This window comes from Lissotriton helveticus, chromosome 7, assembly GCF_964261635.1.
Source record: "Lissotriton helveticus chromosome 7, aLisHel1.1, whole genome shotgun sequence".
Classification (NCBI taxonomy): domain Eukaryota; kingdom Metazoa; phylum Chordata; class Amphibia; order Caudata; family Salamandridae; genus Lissotriton; species Lissotriton helveticus.
In genome coordinates, this window is record NC_136068.1 from 988,721,749 (window position 1) to 988,743,486 (window position 21,738).

The 21,738-nt window shown below is 44.7% G+C and overlaps 1 protein-coding gene across 1 annotated transcript in view; it reads right to left on the reverse strand.

Annotated features, from left to right (window-relative positions):
* Positions 1–21,738, reverse strand: part of FAT2 (FAT atypical cadherin 2) — a 201,800-nt gene that overhangs the window by 117,095 nt on the left and 62,967 nt on the right. The window contains exons 4-6 of the mRNA XM_078653414.1: positions 15,571–15,882; positions 5,562–5,772; positions 2,816–2,955 (exon numbers count right to left, since the gene is read on the reverse strand). Coding sequence (XP_078509540.1) covers positions 2,816–2,955; positions 5,562–5,772; positions 15,571–15,882 — 663 coding nt within the window. The remainder of the gene's footprint in view (positions 1–2,815; positions 2,956–5,561; positions 5,773–15,570; positions 15,883–21,738) is intronic.

Sequence of the window (21,738 nt, forward strand, 5' to 3'; positions counted from 1 at the left end):
GAAAGGATTAGTGAACATCCAGCTCTTTAGATTTTCCTTGAAATTGACTAAAGATCAATTAGAGCTAAGAGACGAACACAAATAAGACGCATTTAGCTACATTTTGGCATCCTTGCGGCATTATGTTAATTTCCAGGTCATTTCTTAATCCTTTTCTGTGTACTATCACAGTTTTGTGGAAATAGTTAGTGTCACCCTGTTACAGGAAAGAGAGAAGGGGAGAGAGAAAGAGAAACCCAGAGGGACGGAGAAAAATGTGTGGAAGAGAGAGAGATAGACGGAGAGAGAAAGAGACAGAGAAACCCAGAGGGACCGAGAAAAATTTGTGGAAGAGAGAGAGAGCGAGAGAGAGAGAGAGACAAAAAGTGACAGGTTCTGCCATATTGTGCCTATTTCTGGAGTTCACACTTAAAGTACTGTACCCTGTGTGGTTGTGCGCTGTCCATGAAACCACCTATTAGGAACTGCGTCAGTGTGTTCGATTTCAGTTCCAGAGGCTAAATCTGGAGTATTTCCTTGAGCCCTAGAAATACAATCTCAAATGGTGTGGCCCATTTCGGAGGAGGCTATATCTTAGGAAGGGGACAGGCAAGCAGCCCAGAGGAGGCCACCAAAATAGCGCTTGTTCTGAATCTACCGCACACACGAAGAGCGGTAGCTACATGAGACAGACAAGATGAAGATAAAGAGAGCAAGAGAGAGGCAGAGACAACCGTAGAGCTATATAAATAGAGAGGTGGAAAAGATAGGAAGATGAGAGAGAACACGAGATAGAGGGAAAGAGACAACGGGATGAGAGAGATGGTAAAAGAGGGAGAAGAGAGAGAGATGAAGAAGAGAGAGAGAGAAAGATGGAGACCCAGCTAAATTAAGAGAGGGGAGAGAAAGGAGAGAACAAAAGAAAGGGATAGATAGAGATAGCAGGAGAGAGAGAGAGACAGAATGAGAGAGAGTTACAAGGGCGAAGAGAAAGAAATACTGCAAGAGGCAGAGAACGAGAAATATAGAAACCTAAGCTAATGTGCTCAGGAAGATAGGCGAAAAAAGGTTTAGAATACAGGTATTCAATGTGCATAGTGAGAAACACAAGAAAAGTCAGATCAATCATATGAATTTCAGAAAAAACCTGAAAGTTAGACACCGTGTCGGATCATTGTTCAAAGACAACACTTAGAAATGGACCATAATGATGAGTTATGAGGTCCTTGTGAGCTCTCACATCAAATGTGTCTTAGGTTCTATAAATCAAGAGTGTGGGAGTATTTTTTATAGGGGTGTGTAGAGAGTTGTTTCCTAGAGTTTGGTAGACCAGCCCTTGCCCAAAGGTGTACCTTCTGTTCAGGGGATGAAAGTGCTGCCTACAGCAGCCATCAGCTACCATCTACACAGGAACTTCCCGGCCACGCCTTTTGAGATCCTAGCCAACTTTCAAGTAGACGACATCCATGCCGGGAAGCCAACATCAACAAACGAGTACATTCCAGGAGTCGAAATGGAATGCTGGCAGAACCTGCCGGGAGCACGTACTCTCTACTTCCCACAGCCTGCTTGTCTGTCTCAAACATCACCAACTCTTTCTTATGGCTGCCACGACCCGTGTGCTTTGTTCACGGGTGCCCTTCCTTACTGCAGTAGTAGCCAAAACCTAAGTGTTCTCCTAACGCCTTCAGCACAGCTAAAAAGACACAGAAGGTTCTGATTTTGAGGAAACAAAGTGGATCTTGGTCAATGGCACAATCTTCCTCAGACACACCCTGGCCTCAGCCGTGAAAACAGCCATTACAAATGCTGGTGCATTGGACAATGCAGAGTGGCCACTTGGTCTTCTTTGCATCAATGGGGTTATCTAGGAACCCCTCACAACAAATGATCAAATACAATCAGTAGACATTTTCCTCCATAACCACCGTGCCAGTAGTGGGAAAACCTCCAGGGAGATTTTATCAATGCCACAGAGTACTTTGCTGTGCAAGTCGACTCTCATTAGCCACTGGTGCAAGGGTGGAAGGAAAACAAACTGCAATACATTTTAAAAACTGAAGAAATTTCCAACTCAGTGACAGACCTAGAGAACATGTGCTGCTGTCTGGTGGCAGGGCGTTTTCAAAGATAAACTGGTTACATTTCAGTTGTTCCATGCTGTGTTAAAGAGGAAAACTGATATTAATAAAAATGAAACTTTTGCCCAGACTGTGTTAATTTGTATCAAGCATTGGGAAACTCACTGTTCCTGCGTCTCATGTACTACTGTATGGGAAAGAGACAGCAGATGTGGGCTCCAGCTGTAAAGTAGTCCCCCATTGCAAGCATGCAAGTTGAGGTGGAGGAATACACCTAAACAGCCAGTAGCATTAGGTGAGAACTAAATGCTCTACTGAGCTGAGGCAGAATATGACTGAAAAACTTCCAAGCCAAAGGCTTACAGGGGCTAGTTGAAGAAAGAAAATAGTAAGAATTGGTGGCTCCAAAGCCCATTTTATGTATACTGCAAGCAACAAATCAATGACAGCTACACTGTCAAAACCAAGACTGAGAAATTACAAAATAATGAGGGAATACTGTTACCAAACAGACTTCATTATGCCACATAATTGCCATTTCTAGATGAATAATGTGCTACTCCCTTGCTGCATAATTCCATTAGCCCCTAAAGAAAGTGGGTTATGACGGGCTAAATCACCCCCATTACATAGTGTATTCAATGCTCCTCTTCTTGTTGGCTTCCACCTCCTCCATCATTGACCATATCAATCACCTCCCAACACAAGCTACAAGTTGAACTTCAGCAAGAGCGCAGCCACAGGCATTTACTCACCTGGGTTCTGATTACTCTGGTCACATCCGTCACCTGCACAGTTAGGTTATAGTTTGACCTCTTCTTTGCATCCAGGACCCTGGCAATCATTACCCCACCTGTGCTCTTGTCAATATCGAAGTCCAAATCACCATCGCCTCCTGTGGTGCAAGCAACATGGACAAGGATTAGATGAGGTAACAGCTGGATGGGGACACAAGAAAAGAGGGGACCCAAAAGGAAGCAGGGACGTCAGACTGTCCCTTCACAAGGAGCACACAAGCTTGTTCCCAATGCAGCTTAGTAAAAGATGCCCCCATACTATGAGGTGTGCAGAAACATTTCCATTGGCTCTGATGCTGTGAGGGTGGGTTACCTGCTCCCTGTCTGTGAGGTACACATACAAACTGGCACTGGTGCCTGCTGCCTAATTGAGAAATGGCCTCTCCCTTTTGTTGTACAGATACAGAGCCTTATGATCTAAGGCTGGGCAGGCTTGTGAAAGAGATTCTCGCTGCCTCTGAAGTGTACAGAGACACCACTGCTGCTCTCTGGCTGAGAATGGCTGTGAAACTGAAACTTGTTTCTCATGTGTGCAGATAGACTGCCTTGTGTTATGGTGTTGGTGCTGATTTAATTATAAAGACGCTGCCTGTCTCTGGGGTATGCAGCACACTGCTTCCTGGTGTTGGGGATTTGTTGTTAGCTACCTGGGTCAGTTGTCACTGAGGTGTGCAGCCTTAGGCTCTGGTGCTGGGATGGATAATGGTAGGGATGCTCCCTGTCCTGAGGTGTGCAGAGGCCCTGTTTGTGCTCTGTGGCTGGCCATAGCTTGTGACAGCGAAACTCTTTGTTTCTCATATGAGCAGATAGACAGTCTTTGGTACATGTAGACTGTTTGGGATACAGATAGACAGCCTTGTGTAAAGATAGACTGTTTGGGGTGCAGAGAGACAACAGTGGGTGCAAATACACTGTTTGGGGTGCAGATAGAGAACCTTGGGTACAGATAGACTGGGATACAGACAGACAGGCGTGGGTCCAGATAGACTGCTGTAGGTGCAGACAGACAGCCGTGGTTATGCATAGACAGCCTCACACTATGGGGTTGGTGATGGTTTAGTGATAGACAAGCTCCCTGCCTCTGGGGTGTGCAGCACACTACACCCTGGTGCTGGAGATGTTTTGTTAGCTAGGTGGGTTCCCTGCCTCTGACGTGTGCGGGCTCAGTACATTCTGGTGCTGGCGAAGGTTTGCTAATGACAGACAGCCCCACTCGGCGGACACATCCAGACACAGATGCCATTACCCAGGGAGGCGTGATGTCGGGAGGTAGGCAGCCAAGTTAATGTCGCTGCTGAAGGTCACGTGCTTGACCTCCAGCCCCCTCCCTGGCTGCCAGGCTCGGCCTTCCGGCCTGCAGCCCGCCGTGCACAGGTGTCCCGGCCGGACTCGGGACTAGCAGTGGGGGTTGCGTTCTCCACATCCCCATATGTCCAAGCCTCATAGGAGCTTGGCTGTGTTCTCAGAGCCCAATAACAGAATGTGTGTCATGGAATGACCGTCGCCATCGAGGACAGACACGAGCCATTCCTAAAGACGTGTTCCTCTGTCGCTGTAACAGCTTGCGGGGTTGTTGTCGAGCAACTAAACAGTAACCAATGGAACCTGAGAAAACGACTTTAAAGCCCAGCTTCTGCACTTAACTAGACTGGGCAGCCATCAGCGAATGGATGTGTTTGCGCCACAGGCACCTCGTTTTCCAAAAGCAGCATGCTTGGAGATAAGCTAAACAGCACTATTAGCATATATAAAATACAGTGTAATTCGATATCCACGCTATGACGCTACGCAACCCCAGGCTCTTTCCACTTCCCTTCAGATCTATTCCTGCACATTGGATATTCAAGAAAACGCTTGCCCCCCACCCCGCACCTCATTCCACCATGCCGCTTCCCACCACCTCGCTACCACACAAGCACACTGGGTCCCATAAGGCTACCTTCTCACTTCAGCTTCCTGGGAATTCACATTTGGTCTGATGGTAACTGGGGTGCACTGTCTATCATGCAGGGAATGTGCGTTTTTCAACATCTTGCTGGCGGGGGAGTGGGAGGGGGGCTAAAGGAAGTGTTGGAGGAGGCCTCTAGCACTTAACACATTTCATGCATGGCCCTGGCCAGAGGTGTATTGCTCCTTTCGGAGCATTGTCTCGATCAAAGTGCTAACTTCAGTTCTGTACCGTGCTATAAAAAGGAACAGATGCCAGAGTAGCAGTGACACCCAGTGGCCAGTCAGAAACGACACATATTGCAATAGTGACCCCCTGTGGCCACTTAAACTTTGACATAAATTGAAGGTAAGATATGGTGGATACAACACTACTTGCCAGTCGTAGCATGATCTTGGCTATGGCCGGATGCAGACTCAAACACAACACCTCATTGACACTCAGGTGATGATAACAATTTGGCATTAGTAGATGTCCTGGAGGAAGCAGGCCCTGGAACGTCTGCAGTGCCCCAGGCTGTGACCTGACGGAACATGGCGCAGATTGAATGTCCCCATTATCCCTATAGAGCTGGCCAATCTGGCTACAAAGATATATGGGATGACCCTGGTGTTACCGCATGGATAGTAATGCATCTGCTGTGGGTGTGGGATTCTGCGTTCTAACAGGGGTGATTCGTGCCACGTTGGCCTCTTTTGAGGGCTAAGAGTGATCCCTCCCAGCCTTCCTTCCAAGGGACTGGTGTGACCCATTTACCAGTGATCTCGAACCAGAGCTGGCTGCTGGTGATCTCCGTGCTGATGACGCCCACCATTTGATTGACTGGATCCGTCTCCATGATGGCGAAGTTAAAGTGCGGCTCATCAAAGGCCAGTGGTTGCGCAGATGGGGAAGGAAGGGGGATCCACTGCACATGCAGACGCACGGTGGAGGACCGTGGAGGACTCCCGCCGTCTGTCGCTTTCACCTGCCGGAGACAAGAGCTAAGATTAGATTGTGGAGATTCATGCAGGAGATGGATTGTGATGGGGTTTGGGCGATGGATGGACGTATAATCCTGGCCACTTATAGAAACCTTCCTCACAGCAGAAATTATAGTCCTGAAGGGCCTTTACATAGCTGTAGAAACTTTTGAGACTTTTGATTGGAGCTGATGCCCCTAGTGTCAAAGGGCCTGATCCAGAACTTGGGGGGTGGTCAGCCGTCTGTCATGGGGAGGAGGTCTTTCCTCCACAATCCTGGCACGACTAGCCCCCTTCCATATTTTGAGATCTCCAACGCCCCTACAGAGATCTCGTTCTCTTCATAGAAACTTCTACTATGGCAGCTCCTCTGAAGGCACTGAAAATGTGTTGAGCTGCTGCTGTTTTTTTGTTTTCCATAAACAAACCTCTAAAACTTGAAGTTTGTTTCTGAAGAACAAAAAATAAATGACACTGACGCCCAGGAAGTTTTTTCTACTTTTTCTGTTTGGGACTATCAAACACAAAATAGGGCAGGCAGACTATCAGTTTGGCAGAGAGGGTGCACTGTCACAAAAGTGGCAGAGTACACACAGAGTATATGGGCTCCACAGCTGCACTACACCCTCCTTGTTCTGTGGTCCATTCCTATTGTATCAAGAGTGAATAATTATTCACTCTTGGTACAGTAAAAATCTAATACAGACACACTTTGGGTTCAGCAACACACTGAGGCAGCAAGGCCATTGTCTGATTGCTGACACAGGTGCATGAAGGTGCCCACGCCAGTCCAGCACTGTGAGCATGTCTGTGTGACTATGTGTGTGAGTTAAAGTGAGAGTCAGTGAAGGAGTACGTCAGAGTGATTGAGAATGAGTGACAGTAAAGATGAGTATGTGTGAGAATGAATGTGACTGAGGAAGAATGACAGTGAGTGTAACTGAGTGTTACTGTGAGGCACAGTAAGACTGAGTATTTCAGAATGAGTGGGATGTAGTGAGACAGAGTGGGTCAGAGTAGAATGAGTCAGACAATGTGAATTAGTGAGACTGGGCGAGTCAAAGTGAGACGGTAAACTTAAGGGTTATTTACAAGAAGCCTGACCCCCCCAGATCGTCACTTTTTTAGATGCTCTGTTCGCGCTAACCTCTCAATTATATCTATGAGGCCAGGCAAAACCACCCTGCATGGCTTTGAATGACCTCATAGATGTGGAGTGAAGCACGGCAGCACAAAGCGCTGCATGCCTTACTCTGTGTCAAGGAGGCGTTCCATGGGCGTTGTGGTGAGTGTTCCCATGCAACACTCATGGATTTTGATGCTGCTCCAGATTTACAAAGTCATGCAAACCTGAGGCAGCACTAAAACATTACACCTCCCCTGAGCAGGCGTAACAAGGAGAAATTAAAACATTTCTCCTAATTTTTCCTCTTTCCATTTGTGCTGCATTCTGCAGGACACATAGAACGAGGACAATGGCTCCATGGATTGTTTTTGTGCAGGAAGGTGTCCCTTCCTGCACAAGAGAATCTTGCCAGCACAGAACAAGGGTGCCTGTGTTGGTGCTAGGCACCAAACTGTGCACCATGCACCTTATCGTGTAGATAGAGTGAATTCCTGCCCTTTCGATTCGGCGTAGAGCAGCATAAACAAAAAGACTTGCAATGCTGCCCTACGCCAAATCTTTGTAAATAAGACCCTTAATGTAAGAAACTGCAAGAGAACCCTTCAAGAAGCCCGTTGGAATTTTAAACAATGTTTACGCCCCATCAATTTTAAAGGTCACCAGCCGCCATTGATACATACCTATTTGCAGTTACCTTCTCGATATTTTGGTACTTGATATTTTTGACACAATATTATGGCCAAACCACATTTCCGTTTCCGATATTCTGCAAGTGATTCTGAATCCGACGACTGATCTTGTTATAGTAGTTATAGTAGTTATATATTTACCTTAGTTTTAGAACCAGCTAAATTCTGCTCCTTACCAGCCTGTTTATTTACATGCCTCAGATTCGAGTTTTTGATGAGGATTGTTTAAAAAAAAAAAAAAAAAAAAAATGAAATGCCCATCACTGCGGACAAAAGTTTCTCGACTGCCCCAAACAAGCGTTGCAAAATATTTTGATATGAGTAAAACAGGGAATAAGTGCAATTTTAAGTCTGGAACAAAGAACATACTAAAAATCTACAATTGACATGTGTCCAGTGATGGAAAGGTAGTCCGTTTTCGGACAAGTATGGAACATAGTAATATTTGGGGAAATAGCACCATCAAGGGTTGGGACAGAGTCAGTAACATGTAGGGCAGAATTGATAGGTGACTTAGGCCCAAGTCTACAACTCTTTTATAGACCAGCCTAATGAGTGTTTGACCCTGTCTGAGCCCTCCTCGTATTTCAGAGACCAGTCTGGCATACAGTTGACTTTTACCCAACCCAATCAGCCTTTCAGAAGCACAGACGCATGGAATTCTACAGACTTCTCGAGATAATAGCAAGCCTCTAAGCTACAATGCTAATGAAAACACTAAAAAGAAAACCTGCAGCTACTGTTCAGTTCTGGCTTGCACTGGCCCCACATTCCGAAGTAAGAAAAGAAAGGGTGGAAGACCCTGCCAAGGTTCCCTTTGAAGAACGCTTATTGAAGTTTGTGCCTGTCTGGGCACGGATTTCACCAGCAGAGATCACTTCGTGTTCCCTAGTATGCTTTTGTGGTCAGTAAGTGGCAGAGTGTGAGGCGCGGCTGTGCAGGGCCATTGTGCGTTTTCAGTAATCCTTAGGGGGCACAATGCCCAGAGACAAGCCTATTCACCACCCAGGGCAATTGGAGAGCCTCGGGGAGCGACGCAGCTGTGTCGGGCAAACTGAAAAACAAGTGGTGGCCACCTTGCGGCAGGACGCAAGCCGAGATCAGGGGAAGGCCATGCACTGGTTTCTCCATGGTCCTGCGCGGGGTACTGCTGGGGTTAGGGAGCAGGATAGATCTCAGGTCTGCAAACACAGCCTTTGCACAGACACCGAGTCAGCATCGTTGCTAGTTCCAAGCATGGAGGCAGTGCCATAGTTACAGTGGTTATGGGTTATGATGTTGTAAGATGTTAGCTGGTCCCAGGTGTGCAGTAAGTGCAGTATTCACTGAGATGCAGCTCATTCCGTTTGTGGATATAAACTGGGTAGTCCTGGCCCAGAGTAAGATCTCCAGCGGTTGCAGGAGTAAAGCCGTGACAGTGCAAACTGAGCCTCGGAATGCCCGAGCAGGTCCAGGCCTAGCAGCAGGACAGGGTCTCCCCAGGGCTGAGATGGATGAGACTGAGGTAGGAGGGTAGGGGAGACCCCCTGGATTGGGTCGAAGGAGGGTTCCTCTTGATTCAATTCCTGAAGCTACCAGGACATGGACATAGGTCTGTGTAATTCTGATGCTGAGGAAAGTCTTGAGAGAACAGGAGAATTTTGTCAGTCAGAACAAAATATAGTTGTTGTTTGAAAAACACATCTATGTAACAATCACTAGAGTGACAACACTTTGTATAACGGGGACCGATCAACTGTGAAAAGTAAGTAAACAGCACTTCCTTTTTCCAGGGCGGTTGAGTGGCTCTTCTGCAGCAGTTCGGGTCCTTCTTTTCTATCTAAGAAGGAAGTGGGGCAGGCGGTCAAATGGATTAAACACGGTTGGCCAATGATGGCTGCACCGCCGCGCCTCTCCATATTCTTCCTTTCCGCTTCCTCGTGCGCTCCCTTGCAGGAACTTTTCTCCTACAAGTGTGGACGCTCATCATCCGCCGCCGGCGATTTATAGTCAACTCAACTTATAGGAGCTATCTTTGTGACCATAAACTGTTACTCTATAATATGCTGCATCGCGTGAGTGTTTCAAGCTTTTCCATTCAGTGGTCGCTTGTGGACTTTCCGAGAGGTCTTTTGTCTAGCCTGTAGGTGGTCAGTTTCATCTCCCTGTGTCCTTTATGTACTTCTGTCTTGACGATGACCTTCTAATGCATTTAGGAAGTCAAAATTGTGTTAAAACTGTAGCAGAGTAGGACCTTTTCTGTCACTAATTGACAGAGCTGTGGTTCTTTTAAAAAAAATTAGACCAGCTTTTGCTTTGGATTGCAGTCGCTTGTTACCACACTGTAAATACACACATTCAAATTATTTCTTTGATTTCTTGTTGTGTGATCACTGGAGACACCGAGCAAGTTTACCCTTGACTTGAATACTATGCTTCTGGCGTTTTCTGTTTCCAGATAAATATAAGCACTATTCAAAGGAGTCTAGTTTGTTTTCTCTCTTTTTTGACATTTATTAACAGTAATTTGGATTTGTTATTTTAGATTCACGTCTATGATCAATGTATTTTATTAATAGTAATTACTTTGATATATTGGTCTCCTCTGTCTTTAAATGAGTCCCTGTCAACCACTATGTTCAATACTTATAATTACACAGGTTACCTTGGAATGTGGATTGATCTCATATATTATACTCTTACAACTCATGAGCATGAAAAGGGTTAGCACTTAAAAAAAAGCAAAGGTCATGGAGGTGAAGTTACCTGAATGCCAGAGGTTGTAGGGTGCACTCTATTTACTGCAGCAGCGCTCATGCATGAGTGTAATCCACTGAAAGTGAAGTGGGCTCATTAAGTCGTGTATACTTGTTGTTCTTCATATTGCTTTCATGATCTCTGACACCAAAGGGAGAAGTGCCAGGGTTAACAAGCATTGGCAAAAACCAATAGGTCTCGCCTATGCAAGAGCCATTAGCTTTGGCAATATGTTTTAGAAAGGCTGCACACCAGAGTGGCTGCTGTTCAGCATGGCTAAAAGTTAGTAGGGTAAAGGAGAGTGGCGTGGAGTGGGGTGTCATAAAGTGGAGTAGAGTGGAGTGTTATGAAGTGGCATGGAGTGGTGTGGAATGGCATACAGTAGAGTTGAGTGGCGTAGAGAGGAGTTAAGTGGAGAGTCATAGAGTAGTGTACAGTGTTGTAGAGGGAGTAGAGCATAGTTGAGTGGAAGGGCATAGAGTTTAGTGGCATAGATTGAAGCACAGTGTCAGAGTTGAATAGAGTGTCCTAGAGTGGAGTGGCACTGAGTGTCGTGGAGTGGTGTACAGCAGAGCGAAGTGGCGAAGAGGGTGTTGTGTAGAGTAGAGTGTTGTAGAATAGAGTGGTGTACTGCAGAGTAGATTGCCATAGAGTGGAGTGACGTAGAGTGGAGTAGTGTGATAGAACAGAGTGGAGTAAAGTGGCATGGAGGGAGCTGGTTAGATTGTCTTAGAGTGGAATAGTATCGTAGAATGGCATAGAGTGGAGTAGAGTGCTGTAGAGTGTAGTGGCATAGAGTGGAGTAGAGTGTCAGTGGAGCAGTAGAGCATCATAGAGTGGAGTATCGTGGAGTGGAGTATCATAAAGTGGAGTATCATAAAGTGTAGTAGAGTGGCCTAGAGTGAAGACGTGTAAAGCACATTGGTGCAGAGCAGATTGGAATAGAGTGCAGTGGTGTTGAGTGCATTAGAGTAGTATAGAGCGGAGTGGTGCAGAGTAGAGTGCAGTCATGCAGAGTAGAGTGTTAGAGTGCAGGGTCGTAGAGTGCAGGGTTATAGAGTGTTGAAGAGCAGAGTGGTGCAAAGTAGAGTGATGCAGAGCAGAACAGTGCATAGTTGAGTGGTGCAGAGAGCAGTAACAGAGTACAGTGGTGCAGAGTAGAAAATAATGGCATAGAATCTAGTTACATGGATTGCAGAGGTGTCGAGTTACATAGCATGCAGTGGCATAGAGTAGAATGTTGTAGAGTATAGTGGTGGATAGTGCATTGGTGCAAAAGTAGTTGGCACAGGTGCATTGGTTTTGAGTAAAGTAGTGTAGAGTGCATTGCCATAGAGTGCAGTGGATTAGAGTACAGTGATGGAGAGAAGATTGTTTCAGAATAGAGTGAAGTGGTACAGGGAAGAGTATAGTGGTGCAGGGTAGAGTATCACAACATTGATTGCAGTGGCATAGAGTAGATTTTTTCAGAGTAGAGTGGAGTGGTGTAGAGTGCAGTGGTGCAGGATAAAGTGGAGTTGGGCTGAGTAGAAGGGAGGGGTATAGTGTAGGGTTGTAGAGTACATTGGTGTAGAGTGCAGTATTGCAGTGTGGAGTGGTGTGTATGGTGTAGAGTGGAGTGGCCTAGACTGGAATAGTGTAGAGAGCAGTGTCATACAGTAAAGTGGTACACAGTAGATCAGTGTGGCATGGAGTGCATTGGCGTAGAGTTGAGTAGAGTGAAGTGGCATTGACTAAGGTGGCTAAGAGAAGAGTGGCATAGAGTTCAGTGGCAGAGAGTGCAGTGCTGCACAGTAGAGTGGCGTAGAATGCGGTGGTGTAAAGTAGAGTGGAGTAGTGCACATTGGTATAGAGTGCAGTGACGAAGAGTGGTGCAGAGTAAAGTGACAGAGTTCAATGATATAAAATGGCTTAGAGGGCAGTTTCATAGAGTAGAGTATAGTGTGATATAGTGCAGTTGTGCAGAATGGATTGGTATAGAGTGTAGTGGCATAGAGTGTATTGGCTTTGAGTAAAGTGATGTAGAGAGCATTGGTGTAGAGTACAATGGTGTAGAGTGGAGGGATACAGAGTAGAGTGGTGGAGAGTTCAGTGGGCGAGAGAGCAGTGTTGCTGAGTAGAGTCATGGACAGTGAAGTGGCGTAGTGTGGAGTGGTATAGAGTACAGGTGTAGAGTACACTGGCGTTACTGCTAAAACATATACAGCGCACGAATGATAATGTGTGGAAGTGTCATCACCCAAGTATTGATTTGATCATCAACACAGTTCATTTACAGACATTTAAATTTTGTTGTGTGTTACAAAAAAATATATAATCTGTACAGCCTTCCTCAAGCAGATCCTCACCAGCTAGCATGACTGTCACATAAATCCTCTACAATGAAGTCAGAGAAAGAAAAATAAACTCCAAGCTCCCCGAAGACACAACCTGACATTTGACCTCTTGAATGCACAGAAAATATGACAAGATAACAAGATTTAAAGGCCTATTTACTGAAAGCGAGTTTGTGGTAGAATACAGTAAACAAGATTTGGGCAATGGGAGGGACAAACTTGAGCTGGACAGCCTATAGGATATGAAGTCAGCAAATAGAAACCCACAAAATGTGAACCTAGGTCAACTTTCTGAATGTTTTCAAGATGTCTTTAGTAAACCAGACAGTGTAATGACGTTGATGCAAATTTTATTCACAGAGGGGGGAGATGTAATGACGTTGATGCAAAGTGCCCAGTGACCAAACTGGTCAGGCACTAGGACCGGCCCGAGTGAGGGACGAGGGCGGGCGGAAAGGGAGGAGCTGGGGGACCAAAGGGGCAGATAGCCGTTAACTGTAAACAAGTGAAGACGCTGAATAAAGAAGGTCCGTGATACTACACTGTGTCTGCCTGAGTTCTTTGGGTCAGACACTACAGACAGCTGTGCTGTCTGGTACCCTGCAACCTGAAAAGGGAAAGCCTGTGGTAGCAGTTGGTTCTCAGCCCCCTGGCTTGCTCAATTTACTTTCACTCTAAGGGCTGCAACAGAGAAAGAATGCGAGGAATGGACGAAGGAGGTTGAAGTGCAAAAGTACATGGTTTCTCCACAGAACAATTCTAAGTGAAAACAGTAAAGTAAAAAGGGCAGTAACCAATAAAAGTACGCAATTATTATAAAGATTAAATGATTGAGAAAGAAAATATCATTTGCAACCTCAGGACAGACTCTAAGAGGTTACATGATTGGTGACTGAAAAGAGCGTCCTGGGAAAAAGAGGTGAGTCTGATATATGAGATAATTCTCAGGATCAGTGATACATCCACAATTCCTAGACAGGAGGCGAGCTTGAGATTCCTCAAGTGCTTATTGCACACATATGGCTTTGTAAAACTAGGGCTCTGATTACGATGCCGGTTGGACGAGCATCCGAGCGTCCGACCGACATCATGTCGGAATGTAAAATGACCAACTAGTAGTTGGCGGTTCCATCCAACTCAATTAGGATGCAACCACCCATGAGGCAGTTGGAAACATCAAGGGGCATATTTACAAGGGTTTTATCTCCACTTTTTTGGCTTAAAAAGCCAAAAAAGCGGAGATAAAAATATCGCCCTATTTACAAGAGGGTGCTAACATGCATAATCGCATGTTAGCACCCTTTTGCACCACACCTACCTTTGCATCTCTAATGAGATGCAAAGTGGGCGTTCCTGACATACACTACATGTCAGGACATCAATAGTGCGGCTTCACGCTATCAGCAAGGATGCCCTAGCATTTTAGTAACGTTAGTTTTTGGGAGAAAAACTAAGGGGCATATTTACAAGGGCTTTATCTCCGCTTTTTTGGCGGCCAAAAAAGCGGAGATAAAAATCTCGCCCTATTTACAAGAGGGTGCTAACATGCATAATCGCATGTTAGATCCCTTTTGCATTACGCCTAACTTTGCATCTCTAATGAGATGCAAAGTGGGCGTTCCTGACATACACTACATGTCTGGACATCAATAGCGTGGCTTCGTGCTATCAGCAAGGATGTTCTAGCATTTTAGCAGACGTTAGTTTTTGGAGAAAACAGCTACGTCTGCCCAATTCTTGACTTAGCCACCCCTAACATAGGGGGTGGATTGTGCTGATACAACCCTGTGGGTCGTATCAGCAAGGTTATCACCCTTTTGCAGGGAACATCGCTGGAAAACCAGCGATGTTCCCTGTAAATGGGAGATAACCTCGCTATCTCTGGAATGTTTATCGCCCTGGAGTAACGCGTTGTTAATTACGCACTATCAGGGCGATAAAACCAAAGATAGCCTGCGATCATCTAATTATCGCTAAGCACGCCCAGCGATAATTATCTTTGGCCGTTGCTAATATACCCCCAATTTTTTCAAAGCACCTTGTGCAGTGGCCGGAAAACGTCCGCAGTTCAAGCTGCATTGAGAAAATGGATGTTTACAAGCATTCATGACCTGTGTGCCAAGACCCCTTCCCCCAAGCGCCTTGAGACCCTTCCGGGTGAGTAGCGCGCTATACAAATGTTATGATTGATTGATTGATTGGTGCATGACACACAGGCATGGATGTTTAGGGGGGCATCACAGGCGCCCTCAGGCCTCATAGCGGAGGACGTGGAGGGATGGAGGCTCTGCTAGGTCGCCCAAATTCAGTTTCTGGCAACCTTTCAATGGTGGTGGGACACCTATTGAAAGGCCTGTCTGAGAGGGACATGGTAATCCCTACGGGGTGCCTGAGTAGGCACCTCCCCATTCTAGGGGTTTACATTCTGTCAAACGGTCGTACGGGCTCCTTGAGCCAATCAGATTAATCGGTCAGTCCCTCCGCATGCTGCCTCCGACTGCCACGCATCATAATGCGGCGGCCAAATCACAGCACTAGATGTCAGTTGAACCACAACAAACAGGCCATCGGTTGCGGTCTGACTGACATCATAATGAGGGCCCAGGAGTATATATGTTACACTGGACATTAAAGCAATTCACTGTGAAATGTTTAGGCATTGTTTTACCACTTCATGTAAAGTGAAAAAGATATTTTTGAAATACATTACTTAAAATTCTCATTAGTGAATCCTAAATGCTCTGGCACCACACCTGGAGCCTCTGAAGATCTTGTTTCTTGCTTGTCCTCACTCTCTACTGGCTACGCCAAAAAGTGGTCTTTCTATTCTTTGGTAAGGCACAGCTTTGCAGTATCAATATTACATACATTTCAAGTCACTCTTGAATACCTCTCAAGTGCGTCACTTAGACTTACTGTAAGTATGTTGTATTCTCCAGCACGAAAGGTACTCCTGGAGAAGACAAGACCAGTGGTAGGGTGGATGGAGAAAATGTCATCTTCTTGGTCCTGCAAGCTGTATGTAACCTGGGCATTCAACCCTTGATCCTGGTCAGAGGCCACCAGCCTGTAGATATTAGTGGGCTCCTCAGAACTAAGTCTTTCTGGGAGTTGGACACTGAAGCGTTTCTGGAGGAAGGTTGGGGCATTGTCATTGGCATCTAGGACCTGGATGATGACCCGGGAGTTCGACTGCAGTGGGGGGTTCCCGTTGTCTGAGACCGCCACCTACAAGAAGAGTGAATTAGCAGAAAATATTCAGTCAGTCAGGACATCAGTTTAAGAATGGTACATCAGGGATTATACCATATCATTTCTAGATTGTAAGTACAAACTCATTCTCAAAGAAACATCAGAGCAAGTTTACATATAATCACAAAGCTGTAATTATTTAATGAAAGAAAAAGAAAACATTCAAGTAACAACGAAATGTAATATCCAAAACCATAACTGAACAATAGTTCAATAACAATTGATTTCAGTTATCGCCAACCAATAGAAATATAACCAATTTTTGTTTCATTCAATGTTTTCTTATAGAGCGAAACTGTTAACGATGAGCTACAATGCTTTGTTGGTAAAAGGAATATTGACAATTACACACACAACACTTTATAAGTCAATTAAGATGTTTCTTCAGCAATAAATTGAATGAAAAGTGCTCTTTCTAAAGTACAAAAAGTGAAGGGTCAATTGAAGCAAGACCAAGGTTGATGTGCATATGAATGCTCCCTGTCTGCAGTGGCACAATGAGCAAAAAATCATGGAATGAAAAGCAGCCTATAGTACTTACCAGTGACTAAGATTAATTCAAGCCTCCCACCCATCACTTTTTGTTCCTCTCATTGTAATGCACTAAGTGCAATGATACATGCCCGGATCCCGTAGCGCACCGTACCATAGGATTTAAGTTGCACCTCACTCATGAGGCCGAATTACACTAAAACTGGTCAGGGGCTGCTTTTTACCCTCTCAGAGGTGTGGCTGGTAGTTCATTCTGACTCTTCCATTTGGAAAAGGATAATTGCAGATATACATATCGCTGTGCCCTATCCGGAGTAATTCAGTCAGCAACAAAAGATGAACTTAAATGCTAATTCAAATATTCTGCCATCACTTTTTTTCATCAGTGCAATGCACTAACATCGACAAATATCACCATGCCCTGTAGCCCCGCTGTGTGCCATCAAACTCAAGCTGCAACTCACTGATGGTACTCAACAAGACTGGAACCATTCCGACATAGCGTATATCCTCATTCAGGCGGGAGGTGGGTTTGTAGTTCGGGCCTCACTGTTCCCTCGCAGCAGAACCTTGGCTTATTGGCTTATGGTTGTTCTCTGTCTGCTGTGGCATAATGCAGAGTTATGAAGTGAAATGCGGTACAACACCAGTGGCTAAAGTTAATTCGAGAATTCCATCTTTCACTTATTGGTCATAGAAGAACATTGAACTGAAAAAACAAGATGTGGCAAGACAGAGTTGACTTGAGGGGCATATTTACAAATAAAGTGGCGAACCCTGTTGTTAAGCCAAGAAGGCTAACGACACGCTCCGTCACTTTAAAAACGCAGGACATCACCACATTTACAAGAATATGATGCAGCCCTGCATTTCCCCCTGCACTGGCTCTAAATTTAACAGCCTAGCTCCAACGCAGGCACCCTTGCACCATAGTGCATGGGTGTCTGCTTCGAGGGTTGAGGGGAAGATTGTTTATGTGGAGAAAGGTGTCCTTCCTGCACATAAACAATCTTTAAAAGGCGTTTGAAACTTCTATGTGTGCTGCTTAATGCAGCACACATAGAAGTTACAAAATGTCATTTTTGTTAAAGATTGTTAATGTGCAGGAAGGTGTCACTTCCTGCACATAACCAATCAATGGCTTTTTGCTGTTTCTATGTGTGCTGCACAATGCAGCACACATGGAAACAGCAAAAATGAGTAGAAATAAAGCATTTCTCCTTGTTTCACCTGTTTAAGACCAGGTTTTCCCTTGTCTTAAATTTTGGAGCAGCCTCCTATTTACGCTGCCCTTGTAAATAGGGGGAAGCTTCAAAATCAATGGGTGTTGCGGTGAAACGCTCACCGCAACACCCACTGCCCTCCCCTTTCAACCTAAGGACAGCGTGAAAGGGGGCCTTATTTACAAGGCAGCGTTAAGCCACATTAAGTGACGTTCCTGTGGCGATAGAGGCTTGTAAATATGCCCCTCAGTCTCAGGCCATCAAACATTTGAACCAGTCTCATGGCTCTGCCCCCATTCTTACTAGATCATTCCACAATCCTTTCCATCTCTTTCCATTCAGTGTCTTTGAGTGACTGACAGTGACCAGGTCACAGTCCTCACAAGAGCTATCAGTATTGCTTGTCAATAACTCAGCCATAGGTGCCTTTCTAAAATGACAAGATAGATGTTTCTTATAATGCACCAGCGCACTGGCCCACAGAAAAGAGTGAGAAACTACAGGAACCCTTCCGTCCTTCGCAGCAACTGTACGCACAAGCATCATGGTAGAAATGTGAAGATTTTATTTTTCTGCAGTCAACATTCTGCACAAACAAGGTCTAATCCAATTTATTAAGATGCACGTTTTGCAAAATAATTGCTTCTTACTTCATTTGTAAAATGCTCCTATATAAACATGTGTAGGAAATTGTAAACATGAAAAATATCAACAAGGAAAAGTTCATTAAACAAACAAGTAATGAGCAAACAAACCCTACTGAAACAAAAAAACATATAAACGTTCTTTTAGATATTTTAATGCTCAAGCTAAACTACTTTTAAACTTGTGAAAGGTATGTAGGAATTTCAAATGTTTCATTTGTTAATATTAATATTTATAACGAGTCTATTTATTGATATGGAGTTTTTGACTGAGGTCATCACAGAACTGTGGATCGCAATATCAGTTTCAACAATATAAAAACATATACTAGATAACAATTATAGTCTAACTGAAAAGGAAAACCACAAATACCATATAACCTTATTCTAACAATTAAAAAGATAAATCCTTTACTCCCTAACGAAAGGCTGATGAAAGACAAACAGTGATTTCTAAAAACAAAACCCCTCATTGCGAGAGGCTTGATCATTTCTGATATATGCAGTAAAACCTGTTACCCCACATACTGTAATTAGGAGGTTTCAAGTTTTTGTCGCACCTGGCACATGTTCAGTGTAGTAAACACATCTCCCATTAAATTTCAGCAGGTCACACTTGCCGGAATTTAAATGAAGAAAAAAGGCCAGGAAATACCAGAACGTGTAGATTTTAATGCAGTATCACAATTTGCATGGTATTCCATTTCATAGGCAAACATTGTAATAAACTGCAATTATAACACCTGATAAATTCCCAGCAACTCGGTGGCCGATTTTATCAGGTGCATTACTGATCACATGCAAACACAAACCAGGCAATTCGTAACAAAAGTGTTGCAGGACGATGTTACCACCCCAGCAAAGAGACGGTTTAGAGTCTATCTCTTTCTAAAATTTCAAAGTTTCTGAAAATTGAAACACAACTGGTCTGAAGAAGAACAGTGAGCAAAGCAAAGTTTCAGGATTGTGGCCTTACTTAGAGATTGACAGACTGGGCACTCCCTCAAAAATGTGGCTAATGTACCGTCCACTGTATTACAGGTGCATTATAGCCTATTGCACTTATAAGACATTCTTGAAAGAGAACCCGTCTGGAAAAATCCAAAAAAGGTCCTTAAACTGTACACCCAGGATTGGATGCCAATATCACAGGTGGGTTCTTCCACACTGAATAGGTCAATTGTGTCCTCATGTAACACAGTTGGTGCAATGTAAAGCGCTCTGATACCCGATACCTTCGAGTCAACTTCGTGCAGTATAAAGTTTGGTAAAAGTAAAATTAAATAAAAAATGGTGATGGGGTTTTGGATGTCAGGGATAGTACTTAAAGGTATAACAATGTGTTGACAGCATCCTGATACCTGGAGATGCCCAGCTTGTCAACCAGTACCAGTGGCTCTCGGCTAAGATAAACAAGATAGGGAATGGGGAGAAACTATGAAGAGGAGCGAAGCAGGACCAGATATGACCTCTCCATCTTAACCACTGAAAGAGATTAGACAGCAAAGAGGATAAGCAAGCTAAGTCTATCTTCATGCATTTTTTGGGGATATGAACGGTCAACTGGGTCAAAGGCCGCTGAGAGACTGCATAGGACCAAATTACAGTCATCCCACCATCAAGCATGTGCCTAATGTCACCCAACAACTGAACTGTTAGACTCATTACTGCAAACATCTCAGAAACCAGATTGGTATAACTTCAATACATTATTTACGGTGTCTGTTAATCAAATGTGGCCCAACACAACTAAATCAATTTTTGCAAATGGGATAAATCAGTGATATGGACAGTGAAATCCTAACATTTACCCTAACGGATAAACATCATCATTCACTCCACTGAGCACCTATTTTCACAAAGCCAACCAGACTCCTGTTTATTGAGGAAACTTTGAGAGCACCTGGAAAGTCAACCCCGAACCACCAAAAAGCAATGCCATGGAAATGGCAGATTGTGCGCTATCCAAAAGGAAAATAGCAAAACTAATGATAACAATAACAGCAAACCAAAGCCCGATACAGGGTCCATTTTTTTCAATAGGTGAATGATAATGCAAACATAAAAACAATCAAGCAAAGAACCTCGCTGTAGGAAGTATTATCCAATTAAAGCTCAAATAGACAAAGCTCTCAGAAGTAAAGTTGAATCATATTATGTGGACCACTGTTGCTGCCAAATGGTGACTGACAAACCTCCCACAATCTTACTGAGCTGCTAGAAAGTGACAGGAGAGGAAGCTGTCAATGCAGGAGAAAATCACAATCAAGCGAAATGAGGTTGCAGAATCACTTAAAAAGAACATCCAGTGGGTGATCTGTGGTCGAAGGGTACTGTCAAGTCCTTTGATGTGCTGCGTGTGGAGTATGATCTTGGTGCCAATGAATTCTTCAGGTACGCCCAGATCCGTCATGCTCTGTTGTCTGTGTTTGCAGCGGGTACTGATATTCCTGAGTCTTCCCCTTTGGAGGACCGCATTTTGGATGGTCATGTGCCCGACAGCACGATCTCATTGATTTATAAGAAACTCATCAACAACAGAGCTGACTTGCTGGTCCGCCTCCGGGCTGCGTGGTGTGCTGACGGACTGGAATTAGACGATGAGGACTGGCAATCTGCCCTGTCCTCTCCCAAGGAAGTCGCCATTCCTGCTCGTTTGAGGTTTGTCCAACTTAAAATACTCCACCGGGTGTATGTCACTGGGCCTTGTCTGGTTCGTATGGGTTTTTCCTTGGATGGGTTATGTAAGCGTGGCTGTGGGATGTCTGGTTCCTTTCTCCACATATTGTGGGAATGCCCGGAGATGGTTAGGTTCTGGTCTCGAGTGCATGCCGTCATGGAAAGTGTTACGGGTGTGTCCCTGCTGCCCAAAGCCAGGCGTTGTTTGTTGAACGTTTGGGAGCCTAATGACTACAGCTCAGCACAGATTATATGGGCGACCCTTGGCAATATGGTCGCGAAGAGGGACATTGCCCAGTTCTGGGGTTCACATAGATCGCCTACCTTATCCAAATGGAAAGAAAACATGGACTGGTGCATGTTCCGGGAGAAGACTGTGTACCTCTCCCGGGGACGGCCCAAGAAATGGGGTAGAGTCTGGTCCCAATGGAATGTTTATCGTGGCAATATATGTTCTCCGCCACAGGATGTACCCATTGATGTTTCTTCGTCCCCCTAATTGACATTCACTTCTCTTTTGCTGTTGATGATTTCGCTTGTTTCATTGTCCGCCCCAGTCCCCGTTCTATTCTACTGCTTTGTATTCATTCAGCCTTTGAGCTCCGCCCGCATGGACCCCTGATAATGTACCACCATGTTTCCGCCTCGTGAAGTTTTGGTTTGTTTTTCTGTATGTCTGTTTTATTTCAATAAAAATTAAAAAAAAAAAAGAACATCCATCAGCACAAAGAAGCTAATGTCTCTCTGAAGTGTACAACAGTTTTTGCACACCTATTAGATAGTAGACTTATTTG